The sequence below is a fragment of the Anarhichas minor genome, unplaced genomic scaffold, assembly GCF_050575085.1.
Source record: "Anarhichas minor isolate MPS153535 unplaced genomic scaffold, ASM5057508v1 ptg000035l, whole genome shotgun sequence".
Lineage (NCBI taxonomy): Eukaryota > Metazoa > Chordata > Actinopteri > Perciformes > Anarhichadidae > Anarhichas > Anarhichas minor.
This window is the reverse complement of record NW_027466481.1, coordinates 2623756-2639156: the sequence shown is the minus strand read 5'-3', so window position 1 is coordinate 2639156 and position 15401 is coordinate 2623756. Positions and strand designations below refer to the sequence as shown.

At 42.5% G+C, this 15401-nt stretch overlaps 1 protein-coding gene across 1 annotated transcript; it reads right to left on the bottom strand.

Moving 5' to 3' along the window:
* Window positions 1-358: 358 nt before the first annotated feature.
* LOC142965772 (mitogen-activated protein kinase kinase kinase 5) lies at window positions 359-14622 on the bottom strand. The gene is made up of 27 exons (XM_076106854.1): window positions 14504-14622; window positions 13595-13785; window positions 13256-13424; window positions 12776-12882; window positions 12402-12572; window positions 12063-12175; window positions 11680-11839; window positions 11354-11504; window positions 11006-11110; window positions 10617-10666; window positions 9926-10021; window positions 9149-9233; window positions 8679-8812; window positions 7813-7940; window positions 7047-7183; window positions 6829-6934; window positions 6510-6667; window positions 5969-6170; window positions 5527-5704; window positions 4950-5115; window positions 3301-3486; window positions 3086-3191; window positions 2750-3002; window positions 2501-2613; window positions 982-1079; window positions 789-865; window positions 359-606 (listed from the first exon to the last, which is right to left on the bottom strand). The coding sequence occupies exons 1-27, from the start codon at window positions 14561-14563 to the stop codon at window positions 510-512; spliced, it is 3597 nt and encodes a 1198-aa protein (XP_075962969.1). The 5' UTR covers window positions 14564-14622; the 3' UTR covers window positions 359-509.
* Between the last annotated feature and the right edge of the window lie 779 nt (window positions 14623-15401).

The window sequence follows — 15401 nt, the reverse complement described above, 5'->3', positions numbered from 1 at the left end:
AATTTTAAGACTGTTCACCACTTCAACACTTCTTCCAGCCTACATCACTCGCTCCGTTACAAACAAATGGCTGCATGCAGATAACGGGCCAGTCTGAGAGATGATTTAAAGTTATTGTTTATTATCATATACAGTACAAATGATCCGTGTTTTCCCCCAGAATAATAATAAAAAAATAGCTTAGGTCCTGCTAAGTTCTCTGTAAAACAGCGTCATCAGAAGGGTACATACATTTATATATACCAAATATGTATTTATCGTGACTGTATAGGCAGTTTTTTTATTAAGCCATAACGGTTGTCCCACTTGCCAAAGCCCTGAGAGAATGTAAAAAAATAAAAATAAATAGGCCTGCAAGATCTGACTTAAAATACATTCACCGTCAACTGGAATCTATCCTGCTTGGCATCAGGTCCCCTGCAGACACAGCCCTGTGCACCACTTCCTCCAGAGGACACAGGACCAGCCTGTCAATAATTCTGTCCTTTGATGTACAACATCAGCAGCCATTAAAGAAGAGTGTCCTCGCTGTCCTCATTGTGTGTGCTGAGCTGGGTCTTCCTGTGAGCTGCGATGGCTGCCCAGATTCTACAGAGCATGCCACCTCTGAAACAAGCAATTTTGGATAGATTGAAATACAGGGTTACAAAACGAGCCATCTCAAAACACAACTGAGGCTTTTTGATGAAAGTCAAATCTTTACTACACCACCGCCTTTGAGGGCAATCCCCCCTCTCACGTTTCTGCATGGACAGATGGTGTGAGGGTGATGTGTGGCGGCAGCTCACCTTACTCCACAGTACATCAAGTCTTCTCTGGAGGCAATGTAGAAGAGACAGTCCAAGGTGAACTCATGAAAGAGCAACTAGAAAACAGGATTACACAGGTTTGGATTAACAGTGGGTCGATGCGTGATACCAATCAGCCACAGGAGTAAAAAAACAACAACAAAGAAAAAGGCCTATCTTAAGTTGAGTTTACCTGATTGATAGTGTCTTGATCTACAGGGACAGACTTGAGCCATCGCACCAAAGCCTTCACTTCTGGTTTAGAGCCTTTCTGTGTGGCCAATCCACCATCTAATAATGTACAGAGATTACAAACATTCAGACTGGATGGTTCCAATAACAGACAAACTGCATCTCATGGTATTAATGTTACACACAACCAAAATGCGTATCGTGTTTCCACAGGCAGACTTTGAGTTTGAGCACGTCAGCTGATGATCTACGCCTCCGACAGGAACCAGTCGGGCAGAAATCCAGAGCCTGAAGGTGAGGCGTGGTTGGGATTGACTGGTACAAGTGTTGAGAAACAGTAAGGAGCATACGAGTGTATTGATAATCCAAAGAGGGCTTGATCCCTTGATGCAATACTGGTCGTGCTGCAGCTTGTGCAGTTCATCATCGGACATCAGGCTGGGCTCTCTTACCAACTCTTAGATAATGGCTCACTCCTCAATGGGTTGGCAAACAAAAGGTAGATGCTTGGGCTGAATGTCCTCCATTAATTTGGTATATTTTCTTAACCTAATATTATAAGTGGAGGGAATCCTAACAAAGAAATTTACTTTACCTGGATTCAGAGGTTTGATGATGATGACTGACCCAAATAAAATATCCAAATTTTAAATGTTTGCTTTAAGCAGCTGGGAGTACTTGATGGATCAAAATCTCAATGTGATTATCCTGGCTAATTAAAGGTTAAATAAAAAAACCCGGTCAACTCATGTATATAAAGTAACATATTACATTAAAGATTCAATATTTATTCCAGCACTTTTTGTACTCTGTACCCTTGCAATATTGTATTCTCGTTTACAATTTACAGAAACACTTGACGTTATTACTTTTTATTATATTTATATACACATCTATTATTTCACCTACTTGTATGTACACAGTAATGATATGCTTATCCAACTTCATAAAAAAAACATTTTCCATCGTCCCAGAAATTGTTCTTGGAATTGTGTGAGAAAATTGAGAGCAATGAAAAAAAAACACACAAATTCTTTAAATGTATAAACATACTATGCCAATGAAACATACATCGATACGAGAGGAGAGACATTGTGTGTGTATATCCCAAAATTGCAGTCTTTTTTGTATAAAATGCCCTATTTGTGTTTGTGGACAGCGTTTCCTTACTGAACCACAGTGGAGGTATACGTCCTATTATGAACATCGACTATCGAAACGAAGATGGCGACTTGATTTGCCCGACTCAGACAGCAAAAAGCCTCATGTTAGCTTTCGCTAAACTTAAGAGGTGTTTTTTTTCCCCACAGAAAGACGACTTTGCATATTTCCTATAATGTAGTTGCGCTACCTCCTCTCCTTGACCCATAACTCTCAACAGACATTTGACATGTGAGATTTGTATTAAGTTAAACCTACAGCTTTACATACTCAAACTCACCTGGCAGTAATATGGAAGTTATTGTGCCATCTATGGATGTAACAAAGTGTGTGGTTAAAAAAAAACAAAAAAACATTACCTTCAGTGATTGCATCTTTTCTCAGTGCATCTATCAGTTCCTGCTTCCTCTGGACAGAGTTCCTCAGTAGCTCCTGATACTCTCTCTCCTTCTCATTCAGCTGACTCAGCAGTCTGAAACACAAAACACCCACCATTACTCAGCAGAAAGCAGTGCATCACAAACCTCTACTTAATTACTGTGTAGTGCCAAAGAGAGATGCGACACGACCATGAAAGCTTCACAGTAAAGAACATGACTAAACGCTACCTGCTGGTCTCTAGTCGCAGGTCCCTCAGTTCTTCACTGAGGGGGCAGCTGCTGTTGACGACGAAGTCTGTAGGGGAGTCGGGGCTTGCCGTGGGCAGGATCTCATATATGGACGCTGTCTGCTGCGTGTCTTCTGGCATAAACAGCTGGTCAGTGTCAGGGACAATAGCTACGGGAGTGTCTGGGTCAGCAGACTGGTCCTCGGGAGTGCTGTCCTCCGTCTCAAATGAGGACTGCAGCTGGAGTTTCAGCTCTGAGTGTGGGAGCGGTGAATAAATAAATAAATAAAAGGAACCCCAAAGTACTGAACTTTTACTGTATGAGAAGAAGCTGTACCTGGTAGGAGCACAGTGATAGCGTCCTGTACTGCCCGTCTCAGCAGATTGTCCAGAGCAAACATCCAGTGAGGTTTCACTTGCTGCTGCCTCAACACCTTCTTTACCTGCATACAGAGGAGATCGTTTAACATGATGGAGATCTCACGAAGCCTGCGGCTGACAGCAGTGTCATCACCAGGAAAAAATCTGTGCGTCGGCTCTGTAGCAACGTACTGCGTCCTGGAAGCTGAAGAGCACCACCTGCAGGCTGTTTGGTGATACTGCGGCAGTGAACAGTGTGGCTCGGAGTTCCAGCAGGCTGCTGGTCAGCCGCTTCCTGTCAGGGGAGCGGATGTTGTCTCGCAGGCAGCTAATGAGCTCTGTGATGTTTTCTGCAGTTAGTGTTGTTCCTTTGTCATGCTTTTAAGAGAGAAATTATTGGAAAAATGAGGAAACACTACTTTTACATGCCCTTAATAACGGAGATCCGGGTGCGTTTTCTGTAAAACACAGAAAAACTGCATTAACATTACAGTTGCGTCATTGTTTGTAGACAAACCCATAGTGCACCAGGCAGCTGTTATGAAGGAAGTACAGTACAGCTCTCATTCTGGAAGTACTTAAAGACTTTAACTCACTATCGTGGTCTTAGCTTGGAAGGAAGTCTTTTTCCAACTCATTAGGGTTAGACCAATTCAAACAATATTATCAGTAATATCAAATTTCAAATCACCTTTGTTCTTCCATATTTTTTATATCTTACATAATTTCTATAATCTGCATCATTGCACTGATGTATTATTCTTTGCAATTTACACAAGCAGTCTGACTTATAGACATTGTATTTGTTGTTCCTTGTTGTATTGTTAAATATATAGACTTTTAATATTCATCTACATGTTTATGTTAACTCTTGTTTAGCTATGTTGTCCTTGTTTTGAGCTGTATTTCTGTATCTGTGTCTGTACAATAAGAGCAACCAAAAAAAAAAACAGTCAACTTCCCGGTATGTGTACTCACACCAGACCAATAAAGCTAATTCTGATATTGAACCTCTGAAGTAACAGCTGTAGTGCTGTATTGAAAACAGCTTAGTTTAATGTTTTTATGCATTACTCTTTGCTCAAAGCACTTAAGAAATAAGTGCACAAAAATATAAACAAATGTTATGTTTTACATTTTCATACAATTGTTCATCACGCAAAAGAAATACAATTTATAATTTCAAGGATTCCTGTTATGCGACAGAATTTGCTGCATCTGTTCTGGGGGGAAAAGGCTTCCGTGCACAAGACTCAACAGCTTTTAAGTGGAAAACAAAATGCCAAACTCAGTATAAAACAAAATGGCAGAAATGCCCTTAGGCACAAGATTATTAACTCACAAGCCAACTTTAATTAAACTTTGCACTCACTGCAGACAGTCATGCCATGTGCATCACACAGAGGTTCATATTGTAAGGGTTTTGGAAATGCCAACAGTGCAACAACATGTCTGGACAATTTGTGTAATATCAAACTAAGAGGGTATCCAAACACGCGGGGCTGATTATGTGTACTTTGTCATTTACATACAATGTCTTGGCACAGTAGCTGGGAGTTTGGCGATACTGATAAACAGCATCTGTGGTATCTAATAATCTGTTTTACTCAAAGAATTGTTCTGCTATTTGTATTCTGTATCGGCCTTTGGAAATTGTTTATTTAATTGTTTAACCTGAATTTAAAAGCCTAATCAGAGAGAGGGACTGCTACTGAGCTTTAGTTAGATGCCCTACATTTTAGAAAAACACCTAGGTACTGTACATGTTGTGTATGAAGTCATGTAGTTAACAGATTTCACAATGCTGTGACCTTTGTTGTCGTGCTTTTTCCTTCACCCACCTGAGGCAGAGAATCCAGTATATTAAAGACGACGAGGCTCATGTAGTCAGTGAGGACTCGGTGCAGCGTGGCTCTCCTTTCGCTGTCCTTTCTCAGCATAAAAAGACCAACATTCTCCTCTGCTGAGGCTGGACTGCTCAAGTCTGATGAGGAGTCCTCTGGTATTCTGGACAGTAGGGGGCAACAAAGAGATCAATCACAGCAGATCAACAAATACAAAATTATACAAAAAACAAGGAATGCATCTACTAAAATGGAAATCCACAAAAAAGAAATAAAGAAAACAGGTATCAATAATTGATTATTTATGCAATATTTAATGCTGCAGAAGCCCTATTCACATTCTAATGTTTTTTATTATCATTACTATGATCTGACTCTGCGAAAATAGTGAAACATGGTTGTCTGTAGACTGTGGCATTATACCCTTTTCATGCCTACACAGGATGTAACCTCAAAAGACTATCTGCCTGAAACCACAGTGTGGTTTCACACTGATGTAAGACTCTGTAGAACTGTGGCTGATGCAGAGATTATAAGGTTTGTATATCGTCTGTTGAGCAATAATCTAACTCACGACAGGAAGCTGCTGGTGCTAAGTGGGCTCTCAGAGTTTTCATCTGCTATGAGGGTGGACTGGTGCCTCCTGAGGTCCAGGGAACAGGACAGGTCGATCGAACCAGAGTACGAATCAGTGTCCTCCACAAGGATGGAGACGGGTACAGACAGGCTGCGCTGGTAGTCGACTGCAAACCCTGGCGAGATTGTGGTTAGATATGAGTGAGTGTTCATAATTCGTGACATTAGCCAGGTTTCATAAAAACACATGCAATAACAACCGTTTAAAAGAAATGCAACAGCAGCAGAAGAAATTGAAATGAGAGAGATAGTAACGTGATAATGATGTAACTGAACTATAGAAGATCTTGTGATGGGAACAGAAAGCAATTTAGATAAACTGACAAACATATGTGAGAAAGAAGAGCCGTATGTGATTTTGAAGTGTAGTGAAGCTTCACCAGCAGAAAGGTAGTCTTTAGGTTCGGATTCCTGCGGAGCTTTGGCCCTCTTCCTGGGAGACGACCTGATGAAGGTGTCACTCAGCAGCTTTGTGGCTGTGGATCTGTCGTCGGGGTCCGGCACGAAACAGTTCATGATGAAGGCCTTTGCCCCGTCCGACATGCACTCTGGAACCTTGGGGTGGATCTTAAACATGCCCACCTTGATGGGATTGTTGAAAGGAAATTGTTAATGTTCATTTAAACAACTTCACTTTGGGATTGTGCGTTTTTAAAAAGAGAAAAGATGGAATATTTGTTCAACAAGAGTCTATAGCCATGCCCGTAGTTCTGCGATGATGTACTGATGCTGTGTTCATGTTACAGTAAATATGACTTCCCGACTTGTAAATAGCGCTCACATCAACATCCAATTGGTGGTTATGACTGGAAAACTCTTATTTTAGGCACTTCCATGTTATTCAGTGCCAAGCTGGATATATTGGAGCTTTGCTTTTATGAAAACACCACAATCTGTATGTATTAACTTTCCATTAGTTACCTTGAACATGGCTGCCTGAGGACTTCCCAGCTCATGGAAGGGTGGTTTGCCTGTCGCCATTTCTATAATAGTGCAGCCTAGGGACCAGATATCAGCCGGCTTCCCATAACCCCGAGGCCCCTGGTCTATGATCTCTGGGGCCATGTACTGGAGAGTTCCTATAGAAAAGTAATCATAAAGAGATTAAAATGCAACTAATGCAAACAGTTCACAGACAAAAAAAATAGAGTATATCCTTCTAATGTAGTTAAATCTGTAAATGCATGAACATGTGTGAAACAACACAGTCATACACGTTTTAAAATACACAGCATCTTACCAGCAAATGTCTCAGTACAGGGGTTGATCCCTGCTAATCGTTTAGAAGTTCCAAAGTCAGAGATCTTCAACACCCCACTATACGTGTTGATCAATACATTGTCACCCTGCAGCAAAGACACAGATGAGATGTTTCACAAACACTACTATCTTATACCATAAAGCTAAGATTTTTATTGATGCCATTCCCCCCCCCCCCCCCAAAGGTGCCCCACTCACCTTAATGTCTCTGTGGACTATCTGATTGTCATGAAGGTACTTGAGTCCATCGAGGATCTGTTTGGTGTAGAAGATGATGGTGGCCTCGTTGTCTTTCAGGGGACCCCATTTGGAGCGCAGGAGAGATGACAAACTTCCTACGAGCAGAAAAATGTCCAATTATGTAAGTGGATATATTTTTAAGAAAATAATTCTGCACATGTCCACTAAGGCAGAGATGAGAACAAAACACCGTTTCTACTGTTTGTGTCACACTGGAAAAATGCAATTCTCTGTTTTTATAGAAAAATAAGTAATTTCCCAGCTGCATGTGGCAATATCAAACCAAGATTTATTCTAACCTTGTACGTTTTTTTTTTAACAATCACACCATTCTCTGAAGAGATTTTTTTTCCAATGAGCAGGATGTTGAAACCGCCCACTTTCTAGCGACTGGCTTTCCAGTATATGTTACGCAATCACACATGCACTGTCAAATCACATAAACACGAGACAGACACTCACTTCCTTGATGCTTAATAAAGGCATCATCCTGTACCAAAGCTGCAGGGCAGGGCTTCCTTATGTCAGCCCTTCATAGAAAGCCAGGAACGACTTCTTTGGAAGTCTGTTTTCATTCCAGAGAATCTTTCAAAGAACATTATTTCATCTGGAGACCTTTTACTAATGGACCTTTGGCTCAGGATGTCCGTCCAGTAATAGACAGCTACCCTCTACTGCTCTTTGAAGCTGAAAGTATTCTAAGATTACATTTTAGGATCCATACCTCCAGGTACTTCCTCCATGAAGATTTTAATGAAGCCATCCTGACTAACTGAGCCCAAGTACTGGACAATATTTCTGTGTTTTAGCCTCTTGTGCAGAGCTATCTCCTCGTGAAGGGGCTGGGAGTACCTGGGAAAGACGGAGAAATGAAAGTGTGACGTTTTATAAAGGTCAACAATACAACATCCCATATGATTAGTAAAGTTGATTGTTTTAAAACCATGTCGGACTACAAACAAAAAACACACACAGACAGACAGACAGACAGACAGACAGACAGAGAGACAGAGAGACAGAGAGAGAGAACTAAAAGTCAAATTGTGTTTTTCACAAAACCTCCATTCGTATATAGCTGGTGGAGAAGAATGTAGCAGGTTTGCACAATGATCAGGTTTGGACTTTAAGTAAATAAATGAAGTGGTCAAGGAGAGTTGAACTCTGACTTGAAAAGCTTGAAAAACATGTCACATGACAGCAGCTATTGCACCACACTAGATGCGTCTTTCCTCTCCCCCCCCCCCCCCGTCTCGAGTACAGCTCGATAAATACTGCGCTGTTTCTTGGATGCTTAAAATGCGATTTAAACTTCACATTTCCTTTGATGGAATCCGTTATTTCCAGATGACATGGCCGACGTTCTTTGTGCACATTATAGTGTAACAAAGAATGAAAAGTGTAAACACTCATTAATCTCCCTCAAGATTCCTAAAGAGCACTGGGGATTCAGAGCCTGCCAGTGAGTGGCATCTCTGCCAGATCATTTCCCATTGAGGTTATTATGTAAAAAAAACATTCCTGGTGGAAACAGTGTGTCTCCCAGTAAGGGATGAATAAAGGAAAAACAGTGGGAGTGTTGGTTTCTCATACGTGCGGTCCTTCTCAGGGATTTCCTTGATGGCGATGCGTACGTGGTTGCTCAGGTCCCTCCCAGCGTACACCACACCGTACGTCCCTTTACCCAGAACTACCTTGTCGCCATTATCATTGGTCTCATAGATGTACTGCAGGGAGAAATGAAGACAGCGGGAATCAGGAAGTATGAGCATCAAAGTAACTGTGAGGAACTTCACAAGCAGAAGAGAGAAATATGAGGAGTGGAGAGAACAGATGTTTCAGTCAGGGACTTGTGCCATGATTACAGAATCAACAAAGTCCAGACTTTGGAGAATAAATCTAAAATCAAATATGAACGTATGACACCATGTTTTGGAAATGTTTTCATGTTGTTGAGAATTTGATTTCCACCAAGCAATTGCAGCTGTTTTCTACTTGTTGAGGCAAGTGAGACCTAGAATAGAGCACACACTGCGTCAGCGGAATGGAGGACTGAGACTGACCTCTAGTATTCCCTCAGCTAGATGGTTGAGGTCCGTGGCAGGCTGTTCAGCCAGCTGAAGCAGAGAGTTTACCAGCTCGCAGAAACTAGTGAGAGAACAGTGTGAGGAGGCATTGTTGGAGGTGAGAATATGCTCTTAACCGAACATGTGGTTGAATAAAGTTTCAGTGAATTTCCGTAAAAAAAAAAAAAAAAAAATCAGACATGCCTGTAGACTTTTACCAAATAAGTTACCTATAAAAGGCAAATGCCCAGGTATGTGGAAGAAAGCATCCCTTTGTGCATAGCATGAACATAGTTCACTGTGGAGGTTTTAATCACAGTTATATGGTAGGAAGTACCAAGAAAAACTCTATATTGTATCAGGATTTAGGATTCAGGCTTTGACTTCACTTCCATTATACTGAGGTGGCAGCAGAGGTTTCATCAGTGGGTCTCTTAAAACTGAATCTATCTGCAGTGGTAGACACCACAAGAGGTTAGAAGGAAAGGTCTTTTTGTGATTTGGGTCAACTGACTCTTAAAGTTACAGTGAAAAACAATCTGTCCTAGGGTGATTTTCCAAAGGACACTAAAAAATATATGACTCATACAATGCGATTGCAACACACTCCTTTCAGCAAAGCTAGATTATAACTGCCTGATCGCCGATTATCTTCCTGCACCCTAGAATGTGGGTACGTTTTTCTCTACTCATTCACACAAAAAACGCACACACACACACACACACACACACAATTTGTCCCGCTGTATCTTTGCCAATTTATTAGTCACTCACCCTTTACAGTGAAGCTCAGAAGGGAAGCAGAGCTGGAAGTCATCTGAGTTGTAGTGGACATACAGGAAGCAACTCCGCTCATCAATCTTTGAGGCACTTTTGAGGGGAAAAAAGGCACATTTAACAATTCAAATAGTCCTAATCCTAAATGTAATTGTTATGAAAACACATGGGCTGTGTCAAAAACGGTATATAGAACTCTGGTGAACATAAAGGATGTTGACACTGATTAAAACAGACGGTGTATCCATCAACCCCCTTTTCTGTTCCAGGGAACCAACGGCTGATGTTTGCATTACAAAAGGAATCAGCTTTGGGATTGATTCATTCAGTAAATGCTGATGAGCAAGGCCCTGCACCAAACACAATGCAAGATGATAACGTTGTTTGCTTGCTGTTTTTCAGTAGCCCAGCAGCTGACTGTTTTGGGGCTGAAAATTGCCCAAGTGGCAAATCGGCAGACACGGCAAGGCTAAAGTACACAGCCACACTTGATCATTATGCAGAATCAACAAAAGTCTATGTAACAAAGACGCCTGAATCCATATTGACAAAACAAAAATCTAGCTGACATGCAAGGTTTCCCAGACAACCCGCATGTTTTGGGTCCTTTGACTCAGCTGCAGGCTTGAACACACCCAGACCTCACAGATATGTGAGAGATGTTAGCGCATGATGTACTCCACATTACCTCACTCCCCGAATTGCAGAGGCTGGGAAAGTCCACTGGTGTAAGCCTTTCTGTAGAATCAAGGAGGAGAGTTAAAGACACGGGACTAAGACAGTTAGACTGCTGAATAAATAGTGTGTTGCACATGACTGAGCAGCTTTCATACGCATTCATGTAGACATGCGAGAGAAAGGAAGCAAACAGTCCTGAGGCATGAAGTCATGTTTTTCTCTCACAGCGACGTTCAAAGAACGCACCCACCTGATAAAACATTCACTGGAGCATAAAACATTGTGACAAAAGTTGGTTCTTCCTGTTATTATGCAATTTTTTCTGCATTCTGTGTGTATGGCAGGTCGTCAAAAAGAAGGAGGCTCTGTGGGGGGAGGGTAGACAGAGGGTCTACATACCTTTAAGGGTGTGACGTGTTTCAACTGGACAGTGAGACTTTCGTCCTCCTCGCTCACACACACAATAGCTGGTTGGAGGACTTTACTGGGCTCCAGAATGAGCACCTGAAAAGCAGAAAATGTATTTATTTGCAATGAGAGGTGAAAGCTTTCTCACTTTCTCCATCATTTCCTGACCAAATCCCTCAATACTGTTAACAGAATTACAGCGTGTGTGTTAAAAACAGTGTGTGTTAAACTTAAAATGGACAGAGCTGGGTTCCAATTAACAGATACTGACTACGAGAGAAGTTTAAAGCTTTCTGTATATTGTTATGGTTAGTGTCAAAGTTATCGGTGACGTCTTACTGGGCAGCGGCCTGTGGAGTCAGTGGGTTTACAGGTCTGCAAAAGCAGCTCCATCCAGAAGTCCATGGTGTCCTGCTTTAGAGATTTCACCTCAGGTAGCTTTGCAAATTGCCGGTACAGGATGTACGTCTCCATGATGGATGCCACATACCTGAGAGGAACACCAACCTCATTAATCCATGTGAAATGAATACGTAAATAAGACCATAATCCCTCTCAATGCTTTCTAGTCCAAAAAAAGGTTTCTCATTTTTCAATCAAATCAATTAATCATCCTGAAGATGATTAAACATGTTGGTCTGCATGATGATGAAGAACCGCCTCACCAGACAGGGGCCTTGAGCCTGTAGAGTTTTTCAGAGGCCAAGATGACTTTCCGATGTTCGTTGACGAGGATGTTTGCTCCGAGGTAGAAGCCGACGTCCCAGTAGTCCTTCATCTTCTCCAAACTGCCTTTTCTACCGAGCAGGGTGCTTATAGTCACACCTGAACACCAACACAAACACAGAGCAAAAACAGTTACAAAATGACAGATACATTTCCAAACTAATAGGCTCATATGTGCATCAACAGATGATGGCCCCGTGCACAACCACAAGCCCATTCATCTCCAGCATGCTGAGCCGGAGCAGCAACAATGTAGTAATATAAGGCCATCATGCATGTGCACTGATTCTCTCTGATTAATAAAGCAGAAAGTATTACGCACCTATTTTGCGCAGCTCAATAGAAGTGTCAAATTCATGTCCAGCAACCATCAGGAGGACCACGTTGTTGATGCCCGAGTGAAGAGTTGGCTCGAACTCAAAAGCTTTTCCATACCTGTCGAATAATGTAAAAATATAATACCAGCACACTGACAGATAGGGGACATCAGTAACACCAGAACAATGATGCAAGATAAACTGCAAACACATACAAACAGGCAAAAATCATAAAAGTACACATTAAATAGGATCTGTAGTGACAAACTGTAGTTTACAAAAGACAGACAAATGGCACTTCTCATTAGGTTAAGACCAGATCTCAGAACAGTAAGTGGTTGTACCAATAGCAGGCATGGTCTCTGCTGCTCTGATCAGTGAACCCAGAGCTCATGAACATGTCTTTGTAGATCCGTCCACAAAGGCAGTAGACGTCTGACACCACCTTGACCCCCGACTCCGCAATAGGCAGAATGGCCTCCAGAGCCTTAGCGCGATCTCCGGGGTGATTCCTCCTGGTGTGGCAAAATGTGACCGTGTCAGTGGTGAGGAGCTTTAACAAAAGCCTTTATATCTTGTAGAAACAAATGACGACTAAAAGGCTACCAGCTGATAAAGGCACAGAAACACTAAACTGAATCCAGAGAAGAGATTACAATGGTTTAATTGTGCTGACTTGTAAAACAAAACGTGGATGCAGTAGGAGCCATCTAGGTACCTGTTTAGAGCAAATATGTAGTTAAATTTGATGTTCTGATGTTTTGCTACCAGAAACATGGGCAGGTCGTTCAGAGTCTCCACCAGTTTGATTATGGCATCGTAGTCCTGAGAAAAGACAGTATAGAATTCCAATGTATTATTTACTAGGCTTGCATCTAATGACATCTTATAATTACCAGCCGCAACGGCGTGTGGCTGGCATTGTTTTCACTTTGTGAGTGTGTGTGTGTGTCATCATGGCATAATCTGGTCGTAAAGTACGGGGCCAATCCTGCACTCCTACTTCTGGTGCCCTTGGTCAGACCACACCGTTCAAACTCCGCCTTCATTTTGATCTCAACTACACACAGTCCTGACACACACACACACACGGTGAAAACAATACCAGCCACACACTGCCGGGGCCGGTATCAACCACTGGTTGTAGCCCATGACCTTTTACAGAGGCATTTACTCACATGCACAGGTAAACACACACCTGAATGTCCCTGTAGGACAACAGCAGGTTCATGACTATATCAGGGGTGAGCAGCTCTACACTGTCTAGGCGTTTCTGGATGCAGTTTAACTCCTCACTCAGGGCTTGGCCGCTGAACCGCTCCCGTGCCGTACGAATCTCATGCCTGATTGACTCCCGGAAGTACTCGCTGTCGGCACAAAGAGCAGAGGAATTATAACACTCTCACAATCTTGAACAAATCAGCCAATGGGGGAAGCTGTGAGTTACAGTATCAGCAAATGCATGCGTTATCTGAGATGATAATGTTTTTTGGCTAACCACCCGATGGTGAACAAAGCCCTGCAGTTAATGCCTGACCTGGACTGGATTTGTACATTGTTCAGCAGATGCACCAGTCTCTCCACCAGCGGGGTTAGCAGGGGCTCCAGCTGGAAACTAGGCTGCATCAACTCTTTGATACCAGACATCATGATCGTAGCGTCACAGGCAAACACTTTACCCTGAGGTGACACTACGTATGGGATGAATGTGTAACTGCCACACTGCTCCTGAAGGAAGATAATACACACATCATACAGGGGACAAGTGCACACAAGGAGGCCTCAATGGAGCTGAGGCATCATTTGCAAGTTGTAAGTGCTTTTGCTTTTAATGCTTCATTAAATATTTAATGTTAAACTCTTTCATAAATGCAATCGATTTGCTCCCGATTTGAAAATGATCTTTGTCCTTGACTATGGACATAACAACTGCTTCATCAAATCTCTCTCATCCTGCATGAATTGCATTTTTTTTATTTCAGAGCTTTTCTCTGTTTTACATAATTGTAAATTGACTCTCTTTGGATTTTGTGCCATCAAAGCATTTGATGATGTCACATTTACATTTGGAAAATAGTTATGGAATTTCCCTGACATTGTTCAGACCCAACCATCAAATAGTCAAGAAAATAATCAAAAAAAATCAACTGTGGGCCTCTATTGGCTCCATCATTCCACTCCCGTTACCGCTAAGGTTGCAAAACGTCTGAGGTTTGCTGTAAAATAATGAATATCCTGAAAATAAATGTTGCCCCCTGTTCAAGATAGATTACCTCTAGGTCATCTTTATATCAGTTCCCATTTAACTTAAGTGGTGCATATTCGGACACAATTATTACAAACTAATTAAACCTGACTTTGGGGCATTTTGTAATCCATGGTTGCAGATCTAGTTGAATTATTGAATTATGACATTCATTCATAACAATGACACAATGGAAGTTACCTTGAGAGCCTGTAGATCACTATCTTGCTTGTAACAGTATAGGATGATGTTATTGGTCATGCTGAAACTTTCTCTCACTCCCAAGTGATAGTAAAGGGAAGGCTGGCAGAAAGAGTCACTCATCTCAACCACTGCTACATCTGTGGGGGGGGGGGGGGGGGGGGGGGAATGGGGGCTGGTTAGTTTGCGTAATTGGCATAGTACTGCCCATGTATGTCATCCAAATTGCCCCGCAGTCAGCATGACTGCACTTGCCTGCGTTGTAGAAACAATCCAGAATGTCTGTGGTGCCCAGGGATATTCTCTCATATGAAATAGTTTTGAAAACCGCGTGCGCGTCCGCGCAGGCTTCCTTCAGGCATTTCAGGGTTAGGTTCTCCTCAGTCTGCGGCACCGATGCGTCCTCGTTCACAATGTATGCCACGGATACAGCTCTGGTCCGGCTCCGTGGAGAAACGATCGGTTTACCCGAGCCGCTGGCGCTCGGATCTACAGCCGAAGAGTCCTGCCACAAACTTCCAGCTGACACCCAAACGGGATCTTTCCTCCTCTGCTCGTGCAGGCTCATTCGCCTGCGCTCTGTCGTGTACATTTGTTCTGCCTTATTCCGCAGCTGAAGCTCAATGCATGTCCTTCGTAGGGACAACTTCCATTATAAAAAACGCAAACAGCACGGTTGCGTGTTCTTGTAATTCCCCAGGTGTGTCGCCGCCCCCGCTCACAGAACATATCCACTGTCATTCCCGGTACTCCTCTCGACCCGCCCTCCCCTGCTCCGTTCCGCTCCGTTCCGCCCCGCCCGCTGACATTTTGAGAGTGAAACTACTCTGCTTCGACTCTCGCACGACACCTGCTGTGAAAAACTTTTATTCAGCTGTTGTCACTACCGCAATGCCAC